The sequence below is a fragment of the Neomonachus schauinslandi genome, chromosome 6 (genome assembly GCF_002201575.2).
Source record: "Neomonachus schauinslandi chromosome 6, ASM220157v2, whole genome shotgun sequence".
NCBI classification, from domain to species: domain Eukaryota; kingdom Metazoa; phylum Chordata; class Mammalia; order Carnivora; family Phocidae; genus Neomonachus; species Neomonachus schauinslandi.
In genome coordinates, this window is record NC_058408.1 from 65,006,530 (window position 1) to 65,021,294 (window position 14,765).

At 42.3% G+C, this 14,765-nt stretch overlaps 1 protein-coding gene across 2 annotated transcripts in view; it reads left to right on the forward strand.

Moving 5' to 3' along the window:
• The window catches only part of CNST (consortin, connexin sorting protein), a 70,156-nt gene extending 57,703 nt beyond the window's left edge, over positions 1-12,453 (forward strand). For both annotated transcript variants that reach the window (XM_021689876.2, XM_021689877.2), the window contains exons 9-10: positions 7,010-7,145; positions 11,739-12,453. In XM_021689876.2, the coding sequence (XP_021545551.1) occupies positions 7,010-7,145; positions 11,739-11,944 (342 nt within the window). In that variant the 3' untranslated portion in view covers positions 11,945-12,453. The remainder of the gene's footprint in view (positions 1-7,009; positions 7,146-11,738) is intronic.
• Positions 12,454-14,765: the final 2,312 nt, after the last annotated feature.

Here is a 14,765-nt window from a genome sequence, read left to right on the forward strand (position 1 = left end):
TTTCTCTTTGGCATATTTGTTGAGCACCTACTATATTCTAGAAACTGTGTATTCATTTTTAAAAATAAACAATGTAGGGGCACCTGGGTGGCTCAGTCGTTAAGTGTCTGCCTTCGGCTCAGGTCATGATCCCGGGGTCCTGGAATCGAGCCCTGCATCGGGCTCCCCGCTCCGCGGGAAGCCTGCTTCCCCCTCTCCCACTCCCCCTGCTTGTATTCCCTCTCTTGCTGTGTCTCTCTCTGTCAAATAAATAAATAAAATCTTTAAAATAAATAAATAAACAATGTAGGGGCGCCTGGGTGGCTCAGTTGTTGAGTCTGATTCTTGATCTCAGCTCAGGTCTTAATTTCAGGGTCATGAATTCAAACCTCACGTTGGGCTCCATATTGGGCATGGAGCCTACTTAGAAAAATAAAATAAAATAAAATAAAATAAAATAAAATAAAAAAATAAACAGTGTAGGCTCAGATATCAGTAAGGGCTGTGCCTAAATCTCAGCAGGGTGAGGAATGGAGAGAGATGGAGCTGGTGGGCAGGGTGGAGGAATGGGCTCTTTTAATCCAGGTGGGGGGAAGGCACTGGGAGAGCACAGCTGGGGCACAGTGAACAAGGGGAAGAAGAGCAGAGAGTTCAGGAAGACGGGGAGGCTGAAGCCGGTGCCTGTAGGGCCTCTAGACCAGGGTCAGGAACCAGAATCACATTCAGTCAGTGGTGGAAAGCCATAGTTTTGAGCAGGAGATGTGACCTGATCTGCTTCCTGGCTGCTCCGTGGAGACTAGAAGGTATGGAGATGGGGCCAAAGCAAGGAGACCCATCAGGTTATTGCCACAGTTGAGGTGAGAAGTAGTGAGGGTGGGGTTTAGGTCGCAGCAGTGGATATGGTGAAGATGCACCTCTGAGGGCGGGAAAATAAAATGTTTTGTTCTGGAATCTACCTATTTAAACAATTTACTGGGGATTAAAAAGTGGAGTAGTTCTTGACATTCTTATTTATTTTCCTATTTTGTACTTATGAAATTGTCCCGTTAAGCAAATTACAAAAACACGAGGTAGTGCCTAATTTAGAAACTTAGAGACATGCTTAACTCCTATTTTTATTTTTTTAAAAACCTTTTTCCTCTTTTAAACTCATCTTTTAAAAGTTCAGCATTGACAGACTTTGTCATTATTTGTTTTTCCCTCCTTTTTGCTCTCTCCGTGTTGCGCTGTTGTAAGATACAGCAATGTGGGGTCAGGTCCCCACCGTGTTCTTTCCGGAAGATGGCTTTCCTCCCTGTACCCACCTCCTCTTGCTCCAGCTGTGACTTGTAATATTAATTTGCTGTATTAGGAGCCATGACATTAATCTACTTGCAGATTAATTGAATGACACAAAGGATCTTTCATCTACCCATCTCCTCCCCCACGTTGCTAGATCAGTGGATTTAGCCATTAGCTGAAGCATCTCTTAATTGGGGCGATGTGTAAGGTAAGGATTTGTTGCTAGAGATATAAAGTACTTTGGAAAGACAAAAGAAAATGCTTAGGTTTATTTGAAAATTCTGTTCATCTCATTTTAATTGCAACATATAACAGACGACACTAAGCAAAATTTTAATAGTCATAGAAAATAAGATCTCTTCACGTAAAGAAAATGGCAAGAGGTTTAATGAGCTTGTATTCAAACTCTGCCAGTAGCTGGTGCAACAATGTAAGCAGGTTATATTAGCTGTCTGAGCTTGGCTTGTTCTGTAAAATGGGACTAATAATGCCTGTGTGATAGAGTTGTGAAGATTAAATATGGCATGTTGTGTAAATGTGTACCGATCCGCCAAATTATAGGTCTTATTATGGAGCCCAAGTCTAAAGGAGCAGGCAGGGAACATCGCGTCCCTTCACTGAACAGTGGTGGTAAATTTGACACATTCTTCTAGAGTGAAATCACTGGCGTGTAAGCTACTTATAATATATGAATATGATTTGTGAATGTTAATTCTCAAGTTGTTGAGACACCCAGGCATGTGTTCCTGTTCAAAATTCACCAGCCTTGAAATTCTGGATTGGGCGAGCCTCTATCATTAGAGGAATATTACGTGGTATCTGCTTTCTCCTTTAATTTTTTGCAGAGGCAGTTCTTTTTTTTTTAAAGATTTTAATTATTTATTTGAGAGAGAGAGAATGAGAGCGAGCACATGCGAGGGGGGAGGGCAGAGGGAGAAGCAGACTCCCTGCCGAGCAGGGAGCCCGATGCGGGACTCGATCCAGGGACTCCAGGATCATGACCTGAGCCGAAGGCAGTTGCTTAACCAACTGAGCCACCCAGGCGCCCTGCAGAGGCAGTTCTAAAGGCAAGGTCCTCTCAGTGTTTTCCTTGTCACATTAGGATTTACTGTGCCAGTAGAGTTGCAAAATAATTTTGTTTTTTAGATCAGTTAATTCTTAAAATGCTATTTAAGACAATCATTGATATTTGAGGGGACGTGCAATAGAACTATTTATTTGCAGGTGTACAGGACTGGGCCAGATGGATGTTTTGTTTTGCTTTTGTTTTTAATTCTTCAGTTATTCATGGAGTACCACCAGCGACAATTACATTAATTACAGCTTAGACGTTCTTTTTGTTCTCAGTGGAAGGGCTGTTGTATTTTGTTTGGATAGGAAAGAAACTTGGTAATTGAAGTGGGAAACTAAATTTTTTTTTTAAGATTTTATTTATTTATTTGACAGAGAGAGACAAAGCGAGAGAAGGAACACAAGCAGAGGGAGTGGAAGAGGGAGAAGCAGGCTTCCTGCTGAGCAGGGAGCCCGACGCAGGGCTCGATCCCAGGACCCTGAGATCATGACCTGAGCCGAAGGCAGAGGCTTAACGACCGAGCCACCCAGGTGCCCCCTAAATTTGTTTTTTAAAAGCTTTATTGGGGGGTGCCTGGGTGGCTCGGTTGTTAAGTGTCTGCCTTCAGCTCAGGTCATGATCCCAGGGTCCTCGGATCAAGCCCTATATCGAGCTCCCTGCTCAGCAGGAAGCCTGCTTCTCCCTCTCCCACTCCCCCCCTGCTTGTGTTCCCTCTCTTGCTGTCTCTCTCTCTGTCAAATAAATAAATAAAATCTTTAAAAATAAATTAAAAAAATTAAAGCTTTATTGTTTTGAGATTTAAAAATTAACCTTTTAATGCTGACATTGTGGTTAAAAGAAGAAAGGGTGGGGGAAGGGTTTGAGACTTTTTTTAGGGCCGTTTGGAGAAGACATGTTTCCATGTGTCCTAAATCATCTTCTCTACCTACTTAGAAACACTTGGCAGTCTTTTGAGTGAGACCCCAAACTGAGACCCTGACCTTGCTTTGGCTTACTTGCCTTTCTACCACAGAATCAAGGAAAACTCTGACAAAGTTGTTTCTTAAACTTTTTATGTTTGACTGCCTTGGTGTGGTAGATAGAATTTCTGTGCTGGGGGTAGGTTCTAAGACCCCTGCCCAAAACTCTTGCCAAAACAGAAAGGACCACACCCACCTGTCTTCTAAGAGTTTCCCCCTCGGCACTCATCTCCTGTGCCTAAACTTGGTCCCACCATCCCTTGTTCTGGGTCTATAGACTGTAGGACCGCAGGGCACTGAGAAAAGAAAGATTGCCGGAGGAGGTCCCTGAACATGACTGAAAGGAGAGAAAAGAGCACACACCCTCACTTCACACTGGGGTGCGCCTGCTGAAACAAGCGGTTTTTGGTGGAAGAGGAAAAGGAAAGAATGTATAAGGTGTGGTTAGATTTAAAGCCAAGAAGTAAGGGTTGGGTGGGGGAGGGTGTCACAACAGAATGTTGACCCATCCCACACAACCGTAATTTCTCCCCTCTTTCAAAAACTTGCCAAAGTTCATCACCACCCACAGTAAATAAGGTGGGGCCACTTGGGAAGGCTTGTATTCCTTAACAGCATGACTTCCAGAGCCAGATGTCACAGATGAGGCCAACCAGGGGCTAGGGTAGGGGCCTCCCAGCCGGTGTGCTAAGACTGGCTGCTGGGTCTTGGGAGCACATCTGTGTTTTTCCAGATGACTTCAGAGTTTCGCTGAGTCCTTCAATATACTTTGGTTCACATTCACTGTCTTTTGATTTATGATTTGAGTCTGTTTCTTGAATTTACAGTTTGAAAATTCATACCACAAAGATATAAAGGTAACAGAAATGCCACTCTGGGGCTGATCCGTACACTTACTCTTTTTTTCTCCCCCCACAATTTTTAATAGGATTGGTTTTTTTTCTTAGTATTTAAAGCAACTTGAAAACACTTATGGTTTTAGGTGAATTTGCTGTAGGTAAATGTATGACTTTATTTTATGGAGAAAATAGATCATGAAAATAAATAGTCTATGAAAATTCCCCCCCCCTTTTTTCCTACATTTACGAAAAATAAAAAGAATATCAGTGATACCTCATTAGTAGTAATATAGCCATTAAAAGTCATTTCCAGGGGCGCCTGGGTGGCTCTGTCGTTAAGCGGCTGCCTTCAGCTCAGGTCCCTGCTCCGCGGGGAGCCTGCTTCTCCCTCTCCCACTCCCCCTGCTTGTGTTCCTTCTCTCGCTCTGTCTCTCTCTGTCAAATAAATAAAATCTTTAAAAAAAAAAGTCATTTCTATTTTCTATCTCTTGCTCTTCAGAAACTTATTAGGACTTCTTTTCCTCTCCGTTTCAGTATGGTACATGTAAAATCATTCTTTTCTGTTGCAGAAAGGGGCTCTTTAATGTTGGATAAAGGGAGTGTTTGATGTTGTTGCTTTCTAAAGAAACATTTGAAAGACTATATTCCTTTGCATATTTGTGTGTTCCATTTTATTTAATTTAATTAATTAATTTTTTATTTTTATTTTTTTTTAAGTTTTTTTATTTATTTATTCATGAGAGACAGAGAGAGAGAGAGAAGCAGAGGGAGAAGCAGGCTCCCAAGGAGCAGGGAGCCCGATGCGGGACTCGATCCCAGGACTCTGGGATCATGACCTGAGCCGAAGGCAGACACTTAACTGTCTGAGCCACCCAGGCGCCCTATTTATTTATTTTTAAAGATTTTATTTATTTATTTGACAGAGAGAGACACAGTGAGAGAGGGAACACAAGCAGGGGAAGTGAGAGAGGGAGAAGCAGGCTTCCCGTGGAGCAGGGAACCCGATGCGGGGCTCGATCCCAGGACCCCAGGATCACGACCTGAGCCAAAGGCAGACACTTAATGACTGAGCCACCCAGGCGCCCCTCTGTGTTCCATTTTAATGTCACTAAAGTGTTTTGGTTTTCTCAAAAGAAGGACATCACCTGAAATACTTAGTATTTAAAGCAACTTGAAAGAATTTGCTGTAGGTAAATGTATGACTTTATTTTATGGAGAAAATAGATCATGAAAATAAATAGTCTATAAAAAGAATAAATTGCTAACATTGATTTTTTTTTTTTTTTGAGACCCATGTTCAGGGAAGCCCAGTAGAAGATTATATTGAGTCATTTGGCCCTAAAAGCCTTGAGTTATAAAAAAAAAAAACCTAACAGGATCAGTAATATTTATGCATAGCACATTATCAGAGATGGCTGGCTGGAGCTGGAAATCGCATTAAGTATTTTATGCCATCGATCAGATAAATGACATCACAGGCAGAGCCTTCAGCTTTCAGTGACCTGCTCCCAGCAAGTCACTGACATCTGCATGTTAGGCCCACAATGCCCACCTATGTCATCATCTACAGCTTGTCCATCAGGCCAACTCACAGGTTAACTTCTTTGAATCAGCCTGCTGCTTGGGCGGGGGGTGGGGGGCACCTTTTCTTCCTAGTGTGGCTCGACCAACTGATCCCCTTCTCCCTACACCGTGGAGTCTCTTAACTCCTAAATGGCAAGAGGTTTTGTTTTTGTCTTTGTTCCTAAATAAGGGGTGGACGGAGGCAGCATAGAAATGGGTAGAGGTGGGGGACAGGAGATTCTAGCCAACTCTTTCTCCAAAGGGCCAAATATAAACATTTTAGACTTTAGGGTTTGTTGGAGCTACTCATTTCTGCGGTTGTAGCAGCCCTACAGGGTATGTGGATGAATGGGCTTGGCTGTGTTCTGATTAAATGTTATTTACAAAAAGTAGGCAAGGGGCCTTTGGCCTATTGCCCATAGTTTGCCAACCTCTGCATATTACAAAGCAACATATCCCTAAGAAACTGGCTCCGAGATTTTCCAGAAGAGAACTCCTTAAAATATTGTGAGCAGTAGAGCATAATTTCATAAATACATAGTGTCTCAGAGGAACCGAGCTCACTGCCCATTTTGATGTTAAGAGTTGGCATCAGGGGGCATCTGGCTGGCTCAGTCGGTAGAGCATGCAACTCCCCATCTCGGGTTCTTGAGTTCATGGCATCAAATATATTTTGCATCTCACACGTTCATTTCTTAAAAATTGCTGGTGAGGGGCGCCTGGGTGGCTCAGTTGGTTAAGTGACTGCCTTCGGCTCAGGTCATGATCCTGGAGTCCCGGGATCGAGTCCCGCATCGGGCTCCCTGCTCGGCAGGGAGTCAGCTTCTCCCTCTGACCCTCCTCCCTCTCATGCTGTCTCTCATTCTCTCTGTCTCAAATAAATAAAATCTTCAAAAAAAAAAATTGCTGGTGAATGGAAAAAGAAGTGGCGGACCACCAGCGTCTGTTATAAAGCAAACTCCAGCATCATGATTAAGCAGAGTGGGGCTGTGAGTGATCATTTTACAGATGCCCTCCGGGGACGTGGAGCCGAGAGCCGGGTGGGTACGGAGGGCCTCGTTTCCAGTCCGTGCGCGCTGCGTCAGACCCCGGGCCGGGGAGTTGGCCCTGGGATGTGGGAGAGCTGCTTGAGTTTCACATGTGTGTATTTTGTGGTCATCTGCTTAGAGTAAAAGTATTATTTTGTTGTAACAATTCTGATGATTAATTGTGATGGGTTTTTTTCTGTAGGAATTGGATAAACCTATAATAGAAATTCAAGTGCCTGTTGAGTAGAATTGGCCTTTTTACTGTTCCATGTGAACTATCTCCGACAGGTTGTCCCTGCAGAAGGACTGGTCTCTATATTAAAGAAGAGGAACGAGGGTGTAGGAGACCATCCTGCCCAGATGCAGCAGAAACCATCGAAACGAAGAGTGAGGTTCCAGGAGATTGATGATGACTTAGATCAAGGTAAAGCGCCCAGGGTGGGGGTCCGTCTAGCACTGAGCTGCTTCTGTGGATCGGCTGAGAGTGTGTTTGGTAATATAGCGTTTGTAAAAAGAACGTGTACTTCATTGCTTTATTATATTCTGTAAAGAAACACGTAGAATCAAATGATCATCAGCAATTCTGTTATTCCTGAGCATTTGGTTCAAGTAAGTGAGCAAGTCGTAAACTTCAACTCCTGGCCTCCCTATCTTAACCGATGGTCTGCTCGGAGCTCATTTCAATTTCCTGTTTAATACTTCTTTTCTTAAGTGAGCCTGCTATTTTTTTTTTTTTTTTTTAGTGACCATTAATACTCCTCCTTTGTAGGTCTGAGGAATATTTCTGGATTACAAGGGTATTCAGATACTCTGGTGATTTTTTTTTTTAAGTATTTTTGCTTTTATTTTATTTATTTTTTAAAGATTTTATTTGAGATAGAGTGAGAGAGAGAGAGCACAAGCAGGGGGGCAGCAGGCAGAGGGAGAAGCAGACGCCCTGCTGAGCAGGGAGCCCAACAAGGGGCTCGATCCCAGGACCTCAGGATCATGACCTGAGTCACCCAGGCGCCCCCCTCCGGTGATTTCGTCATGACTCTACAGGAAAAAGTGCCTCGCAGCACTGTAACACTGCTGCTCACCTTTGACCCCTCCCACGCGTGCGCCGGCACGCACGCGTGCAGTGGTTGCTAGGGCTACCCGAGGCCTAGGTCAATAAGGGTGAGAAGAAATACAGCCAAGCGCTTTTCAGGGGGCTTCTCAAGTTTATATAATAACGGCATTGCTAAAATAACAGAGTAAACGCATACCTGTGCTTTCTAGGCACATAAAGTGGCAGCAGTAGAGGTCTCTAAATTTTTACAGAAGAAAGCTTCCAATTTATGGTTATAAAGGAGCCTTGGAAACGATCTGTTCCCATCCCTCCTTTTACCTCTGCACCAGGCTTCTCCAGAGAGAGTGCTTGGTTCTCTGCACGAATGGCACTGAATCGTTGCTTACCAAGAGGAGCCCCGGATGTACAGATGATGTTCCTACCTACTTGGTAGCCATCACGTCTTAGTCCGGTCACTTAGCTTCTGCTCGGCAGCCACCTGTGCCTCGAGGCCTCCTGGTTTAGCCACGAAGCTCTAAACAGTTTCAACACCTGTTGATAAAACAAACAAGACAAATGTTTAAAATAAATTGTGAAGAATGTTCACTTAGAAATATAGGATTATGAAGAAAAACATGGAAAACTACATGTACTAGATGGTTGACATAGATGGGGTGAGAGTGCATGATGCCAAAAAAACAGAAAAGAGGGTGAAAAAAGCTGAACTGACCAAAAAAAACAAAAAACAAAAAAACCCCAAGAACTACAGTAATGATATTATACTTATTCATTTGTAGAAAAATATATTTGCATGGATGCATATAAATTATCAAACCTATTGACTATTAAAATTTATTAAACTATAAATTTGTAAATCATAAAAAGTATAATTACATAATCCTATTTTTTAAGTTTTTTTTTAAGATTTTATTTATTAGAGAGATAGCAAGCACGCACAGAAGCGGAAGCGGGGTGAGAGAGAGGGAGAAGCAGACTCCCCACTGAGCAGGGAGCCTGACTCGGCGCTTGATCCTAGGACCCTGGGATCATGACCTGAGCCGAAGGCAGACGTTTAGCTGGTTAAATGTCTGCCTTCGGCTCAGGTCATGATCCCAGGGTCCTAGGATCGAGCCCCACATCGGGCTCCCTGCTCAGCGGAAAGCCTGCTTCTCCCTCTCCCACTCCCCCACTGCTTGTGTTACCTCTCTCACTGTGTCTCTCTCTGTCAAATAAAAAAAAAAAAAAGTAAGAATCCTGAAAACTGTGTCTTTGATCTGGAAGGATACACACCAGAGTGTGTTTGCCTCTGGGGTGGGAGAGGAATATGCTTGAGTAGGAGAAAAACAGAGTCCCTTAGATTCTTAGATGTTTTTGTGTTTGAATTTTTACAGGAAGAATATATTCACATAATCCTGTAAAATCTTCCAAAAAAGTCTATTTTGTTTATATTATGTTTTACAAAATGTGAAGTTTTTTAATCATAAAAGTAATATATGTTAATCATGAAAAAACTCATGCAGTAATGGGGCACCTGGGTGATGCAGTCCAACTCTTGGTTTCAGCTCAGGTCACAATCTCGGGGTTGTGAGATAGAGCCCCATGTCGGGCTCTGCATTCAGCAGGGAGTCTGCTTGGTATTCTCTCTCTCCCTCTGCCCCTCCCCCCCACCACATGTGCATGCTCTCTTTTATCTCTTTCTCTCACTCTCTAAAATAAATAATAAAATCTTAAAAAAAAAAAGGGGGCACCTGGGTGGCTCAGTCGTTAAGCGTCTGCCTTCGGCTCAGGTCATGATCCCAGAGTCCTGGGATTGAGCCCCGCATGGGGCTCCCTGCTCGGCGGGAAGCCTGCTTCTCCCTCTGCCACTCCCCCCTGCTTGTGTTCCCTCTCTCGCTGTGTCTCTGTCTTCAAATAAATAAATAAATAATTTTTTTAAAAAAATCTTAAAAAAAAAAAAACAACTCGCACAATAATGAAGTAAAACAGTGTCAAGTCTTCTGATCTTCCCTTGAGGGTTTCCCCCAAGTACTAATTGAAGTTTCTTACCATCTTTTCAGGACACATTGTGTATATATGTGTGCACATGTGTATAGACACACTGACACATACATGTTTTTTGTTTTAACACAAATGGGTTCATTATACTGTTATGTTACTTCTTTTTCATTTAACCATTGATCTTGGATGTCTTCCTATGAGAGAACATATTAAACTTACTTCATTCTATTAAACAATTGCATATTATTTCATTATATGAATGTCCCATGATTATTTAATTGTTCCATTATAACTGGAATAACTGAGTTATTCTCAACTTTATGCTCTAACAGACTTTGTCACAGTGAACATGCCTGTAAATATGCTAGTTTGTGATGTGCTAATCTGTAGGCTGATTCCCAGAAGTGAATTTGTTGGACTAAGTGATAGGGTCCAGCTGCCCTGAGGCGGTCCTGGTTTACACCTGTTGTCTCATCTTTGTCCCCCCACACTCCCTCGCTGTCAAACATGTCCCAGTCAGGAGGATAAATTTTTTTTTTTAAGATTTTATTTATTTGACAGAGACACAGTGAGAGAGGGAACACAAGCAGGGGGAGTGGGAGAGGGAGAAGCAGGCTTCCCGCTGAGCACAGAGCCTGTTGTGGGGCTCGATCCCAGGACCCTAGGATCATGACCCTGAGCTGAAGGCAGATGCTTAACGACTGAGCCACCCAGGTGCCCAGGAGGATAAATCAATTTAAAGTTTTAATAGATACTGCCAGATCACCTTCCAAGAAGGTTCTGGTAGTTTCTCATCATGCTGATCATAAAACTTTTCAGTCTTTTTCCAAATTAAAAAAATTTTTAATTATGAATGATCACTAAGGCTTTCCAACCAAAGAATAGCTATTTTCTTAATATAGAGAGACCGATAAGGACATTTTTATTAAAAACAGGCCTGCTTGTTATTAAGCAAAATAAAAAGAAATCACTGTACTAGCTAGACCATTGCTGTTCCACTAAATGGTAAGAATAAAACTGAGTAATGGCACCTGGGTGGCTCAGTGGGTTAAGTGTCTGCCTTCGGCTCAGATCATGATCCCAAGGGTCCTGAGATCGAATCCCACATTGGGCTCCTTGCTCAGTGGGGAGTCTGCTTCTCCCTCTGCCTGCCACTCCTCCTGCTTGCTTTCTCTCTTTCTCAAATAAATACAGTTAAAAAAAAAAAATGAGGGGCACCTGGGTGGCTCAGTTGGTTAAGCAACTGCCTTCGGCTCAGGTCATGATCCTGGAGTCCCGGGATCAAGTCCCACGTCGGGCTCCCTGCTCAGCAGGGAGTCTGCTTCTCCCTCTGACCCTCTTCCCTCTCATGCTCTCTGTCTCTCATTCTCTCTCTCTCAAATAAAAAAAAAAAAATGAGTAAAATCAAGTGAGATGCAAAAGTGATCCAACCCAAAGACAATTTTTTATTGTTTAATATCAAATTGACCTTGCTTTAAGGTGAGCTCCTGATGTGAACTCCAAAGATATTGTAATATTGAGATTGTAATTTGTACCCTAAAATAAGGCTATGAGCACATCAGAGAAGTACTGCCCTTCTTTTCTTTTTTAATGGAAGCAATTATATTCGTTGTATAAATGAGCTAGTTTTCATTTTAGCATTGACAGGCTCCACAAATGTATGTGTCTGTGGTGACTGACAGGTGTATGTCTGTGGTGACTAGCAGGTGTGTCTGTGGGAACTGACAGGTGTGTGTCTGTGGTGACTGACAGGTGTGTGTCGTGACTGACAGGTGTATGTCTATGGTGACTGACAGGTGTGTGTCTGTGGTGACTGACAGGTGGGTCCCACGCAGTCCTCACATGCACTAGCTTTCTGTCAGTGACTCCAGCCCCTGGAGGACTCAGGTTAACTAGAAATGTCTACTTACCGTGACCAGTGAGAAGACAGCAGACACTGGGGTTTCCATTTTGCACCTATTTAACCTTACTCTGTTCTCATATTTGCAGATGAAGTTGGAGGTGGTTCCTGTATTTTACTGGTCTTGCTGTGCATAGCAACGGTTTTCCTGAGTGTCGGAGGAACCGCATTGTACTGCACTTTTGGCGACATGGAGTCGCCCGTTTGTACAGACTTTGCGGATAACATGGACTTCTATTACACTAAGTTACTGCAGGGAATGGTGGAACTGAAACACTGGGTCTACCTCTCCTAGCAGCACTCAAGAGGCACAGGCATGCTGGCAGTGAGAATCAAAGAGTGAAACTTTCTAAACGGCTTTTATTTTCAGAGTTCTATAACATGCATCCCCTCCCCCCAGCAAGGAGCCCTGGACTTCCAGAAATGGCAGCTTGAAATGGTAATCCAGAGGAGCTCTCAGAATAACCCTGAGCATTGTGGATGGAAGGAATGGTCTTTGGAGAGCACATCCACCCACTCCGTGCTACTTCCTAGGGGAGCGAGCTACGCCCAGCAGAATCTCAAGGGCATTGTTGGAGCTCCACCATTTTTAGCTGCCTTGTCAAGCTAATGGTTAAAGGACACTTGGTTTACATTTGTTGGTCCAAAGACATTGCTTCCAGCCATCATGCAATAAGTTTGTGTATAATCAAAAGGAGTTACCTTACGGATTCATTGTCTTTTTTTAGTTAACCTTGGGAACTGTGTAATTTAGGCTTTGTGCATTATTTCCAGATTCTGTTCTTCATCTGTGAAATGATTGTGTGTGTGTGTGTGTGTGTGTGTGTGTGTGTGTGTGCGCGCATGCGCACACGCGTGCATGCATGCATGTCTGTTTCAGATGGTTATCATAAGCAAATACCCGACCCAGAATAACAAAGATGATCTTTATTTGAACTTGACTATAAATGTGTGGGCACAAATAGAAGGCTTAACTGTGGAACAGATGAGTGGTAGAAATCTCGGCCCTGAAATCAGACACTGTGATAGATCTGTGACAATTAATTTGATTAACTGGCCAGAAATTAATCACAAGCCTAGAGGTAAAGAGGAAAAACTAAAGAGCTCCCTCTAAGTCTCAGGCACCCAGCTTCATCATGGATTCAGTGCTTGCTGAGGAATGTTGAGTGCTGGACTCACTTCTCAGTAGGTGAGCACGTTACTAGGTTCTGAGAATCTAAGAACCAGAATACAAAGATCAAGAAGATAACAGTTCCTGCTCTAGATGTTTTAATTCTGGTCTTATGTAAAATAAACTCCTACTTTGGCAAATGAAATTAAATCACGATATATAATTCAGTATTAACAAATCACACATTCAGATGTTTGAATGTGCATTCATATCATGGGCTTGATTTAGACCTCTTATGGGGCTGTTCAGCGAAAATTCAATCAATCATATCTTAAATAGGTAAGTGTGTGATTTTTGTTTCAATCTGTCAGTTTGATGGCATTTCCTTTTCTAAGGTACAGTGGTCTAACATTTAGAAAACCTTGCTTTGGCTTTTTATAGCATAGGCAGCCTTTTAACAGAGACAGAACACATGAATTCTAGTTTTTTAGCAAGTGACCATTATTTCATGTTTTTTGTTAGGATCGTTTGAAAGAAAAAGGGAGAAATTACTTTCTAGTTGTTACTGGCTGGTACAGTACCTCCTGTGTGTTTCTGCTTATTTATTTAGATTATATGAATTTTAAAGGGCTTTTTGTATAAGTTGGTAGTCTGTTGTTGAGCATGCGTTCGGTTATCCCAATGCTACATATTTAATTGCTATGTACTTAGTGTTTTGATTTTCTATAATTTCAGTTCAGTATATTTTTAGGTTGGTTAATTTTTAAGTTGATGTTTTATTTTCACTTATAATACTGTTTGACTTGTCTCTATCATGTCACCATAAACTGTAATATTTTCAAGAATTATAGATCAAAATATTTATTTAGAAGTGTACAAGAGAGTGAAATTTAGATTCCTTATACTTAAGGCTGATTTTATTAGAGGATTATTTTAATGTTCTATTATAAATTTTAAGAATTTGTATTCAGATGGTATGTAAACTATGTAAAATGTTGATGGTACTATCTCACGTGGTTCTAGAAAAGATATTCTACCCAAATCCGCTGTGAGGGGCATCCCCATCAGGGACAAACCTCTTCTGTTTAACCCTCATGACTTCTAGTTACAGGAATTTGGTGGTGGGGATTTCTGCCAGTTTTATGTCAAGATAAATCAGAATTTCCCTCCTGTTCACCTCTTTTAGGTCACTGTCGAAGTCCTAAATACCATAGCATCACATTTGCTGAAACTGAAGATCTCACACTGGGGCACAAGGACTGAGACAGAATATGGGGTTCTCAGGGGCCCAGGGAGTGTCAGACAAACCGTGTGTGTCCTCACTGCTTCCCAGGGAATGTGAGGTGAGCTCAGGAGCATATTGATATCTTGACTTGAAATAAGCATGAAATCTCAACTAGAAAAATTAGGGCAACTTTAAAAAATGAAATAGTCATTTTTTGCATGAATTGGAGTAACTTCATCTGGTGATAAAAAAAAAATTATCTCACGCGTAAAAAATTCATTCCAGTTTTATTACAATGTAATTTTTTCTGCCATTTGAAAGTACTGACAACTCTTTGTAACTAATCTTCCCTAAGAACTGTATTTGAGGGTAACAGATCAAGCTTGTAATTTAAAATGACACCAACACAGCGTCTCAGAGAGTTTATTTGAACCCTGGGAGAAAAACTGCTTTAAAGCGACAGTGTGAAATGCTTTGAGAGGTTGGTCTGGCCCCACAAGCAGACGGCCGTCTATTTTGGGAAGTCTAAGAGGTCCCTACGTGAAAGCTCTTCTGGTTCTAAAAGCCCTCCCCTATCTGCCTGACACAGTAACTGAAATTTACTCTAAAACTCATTCCTTCGGATTTAAAAATCAAAATCCACTGGGCAGTGACTGTGTATTATAGAGGATTTGAAATTTGAAAGCAGGCCTTGTTTTGAAAGGACAGGTGTGAATTGGGGCATGCTGGGGCAGCGGTGCGGAGGGGGCAGGAATTGAGAAGCGAACAAGGGAAGGTGGG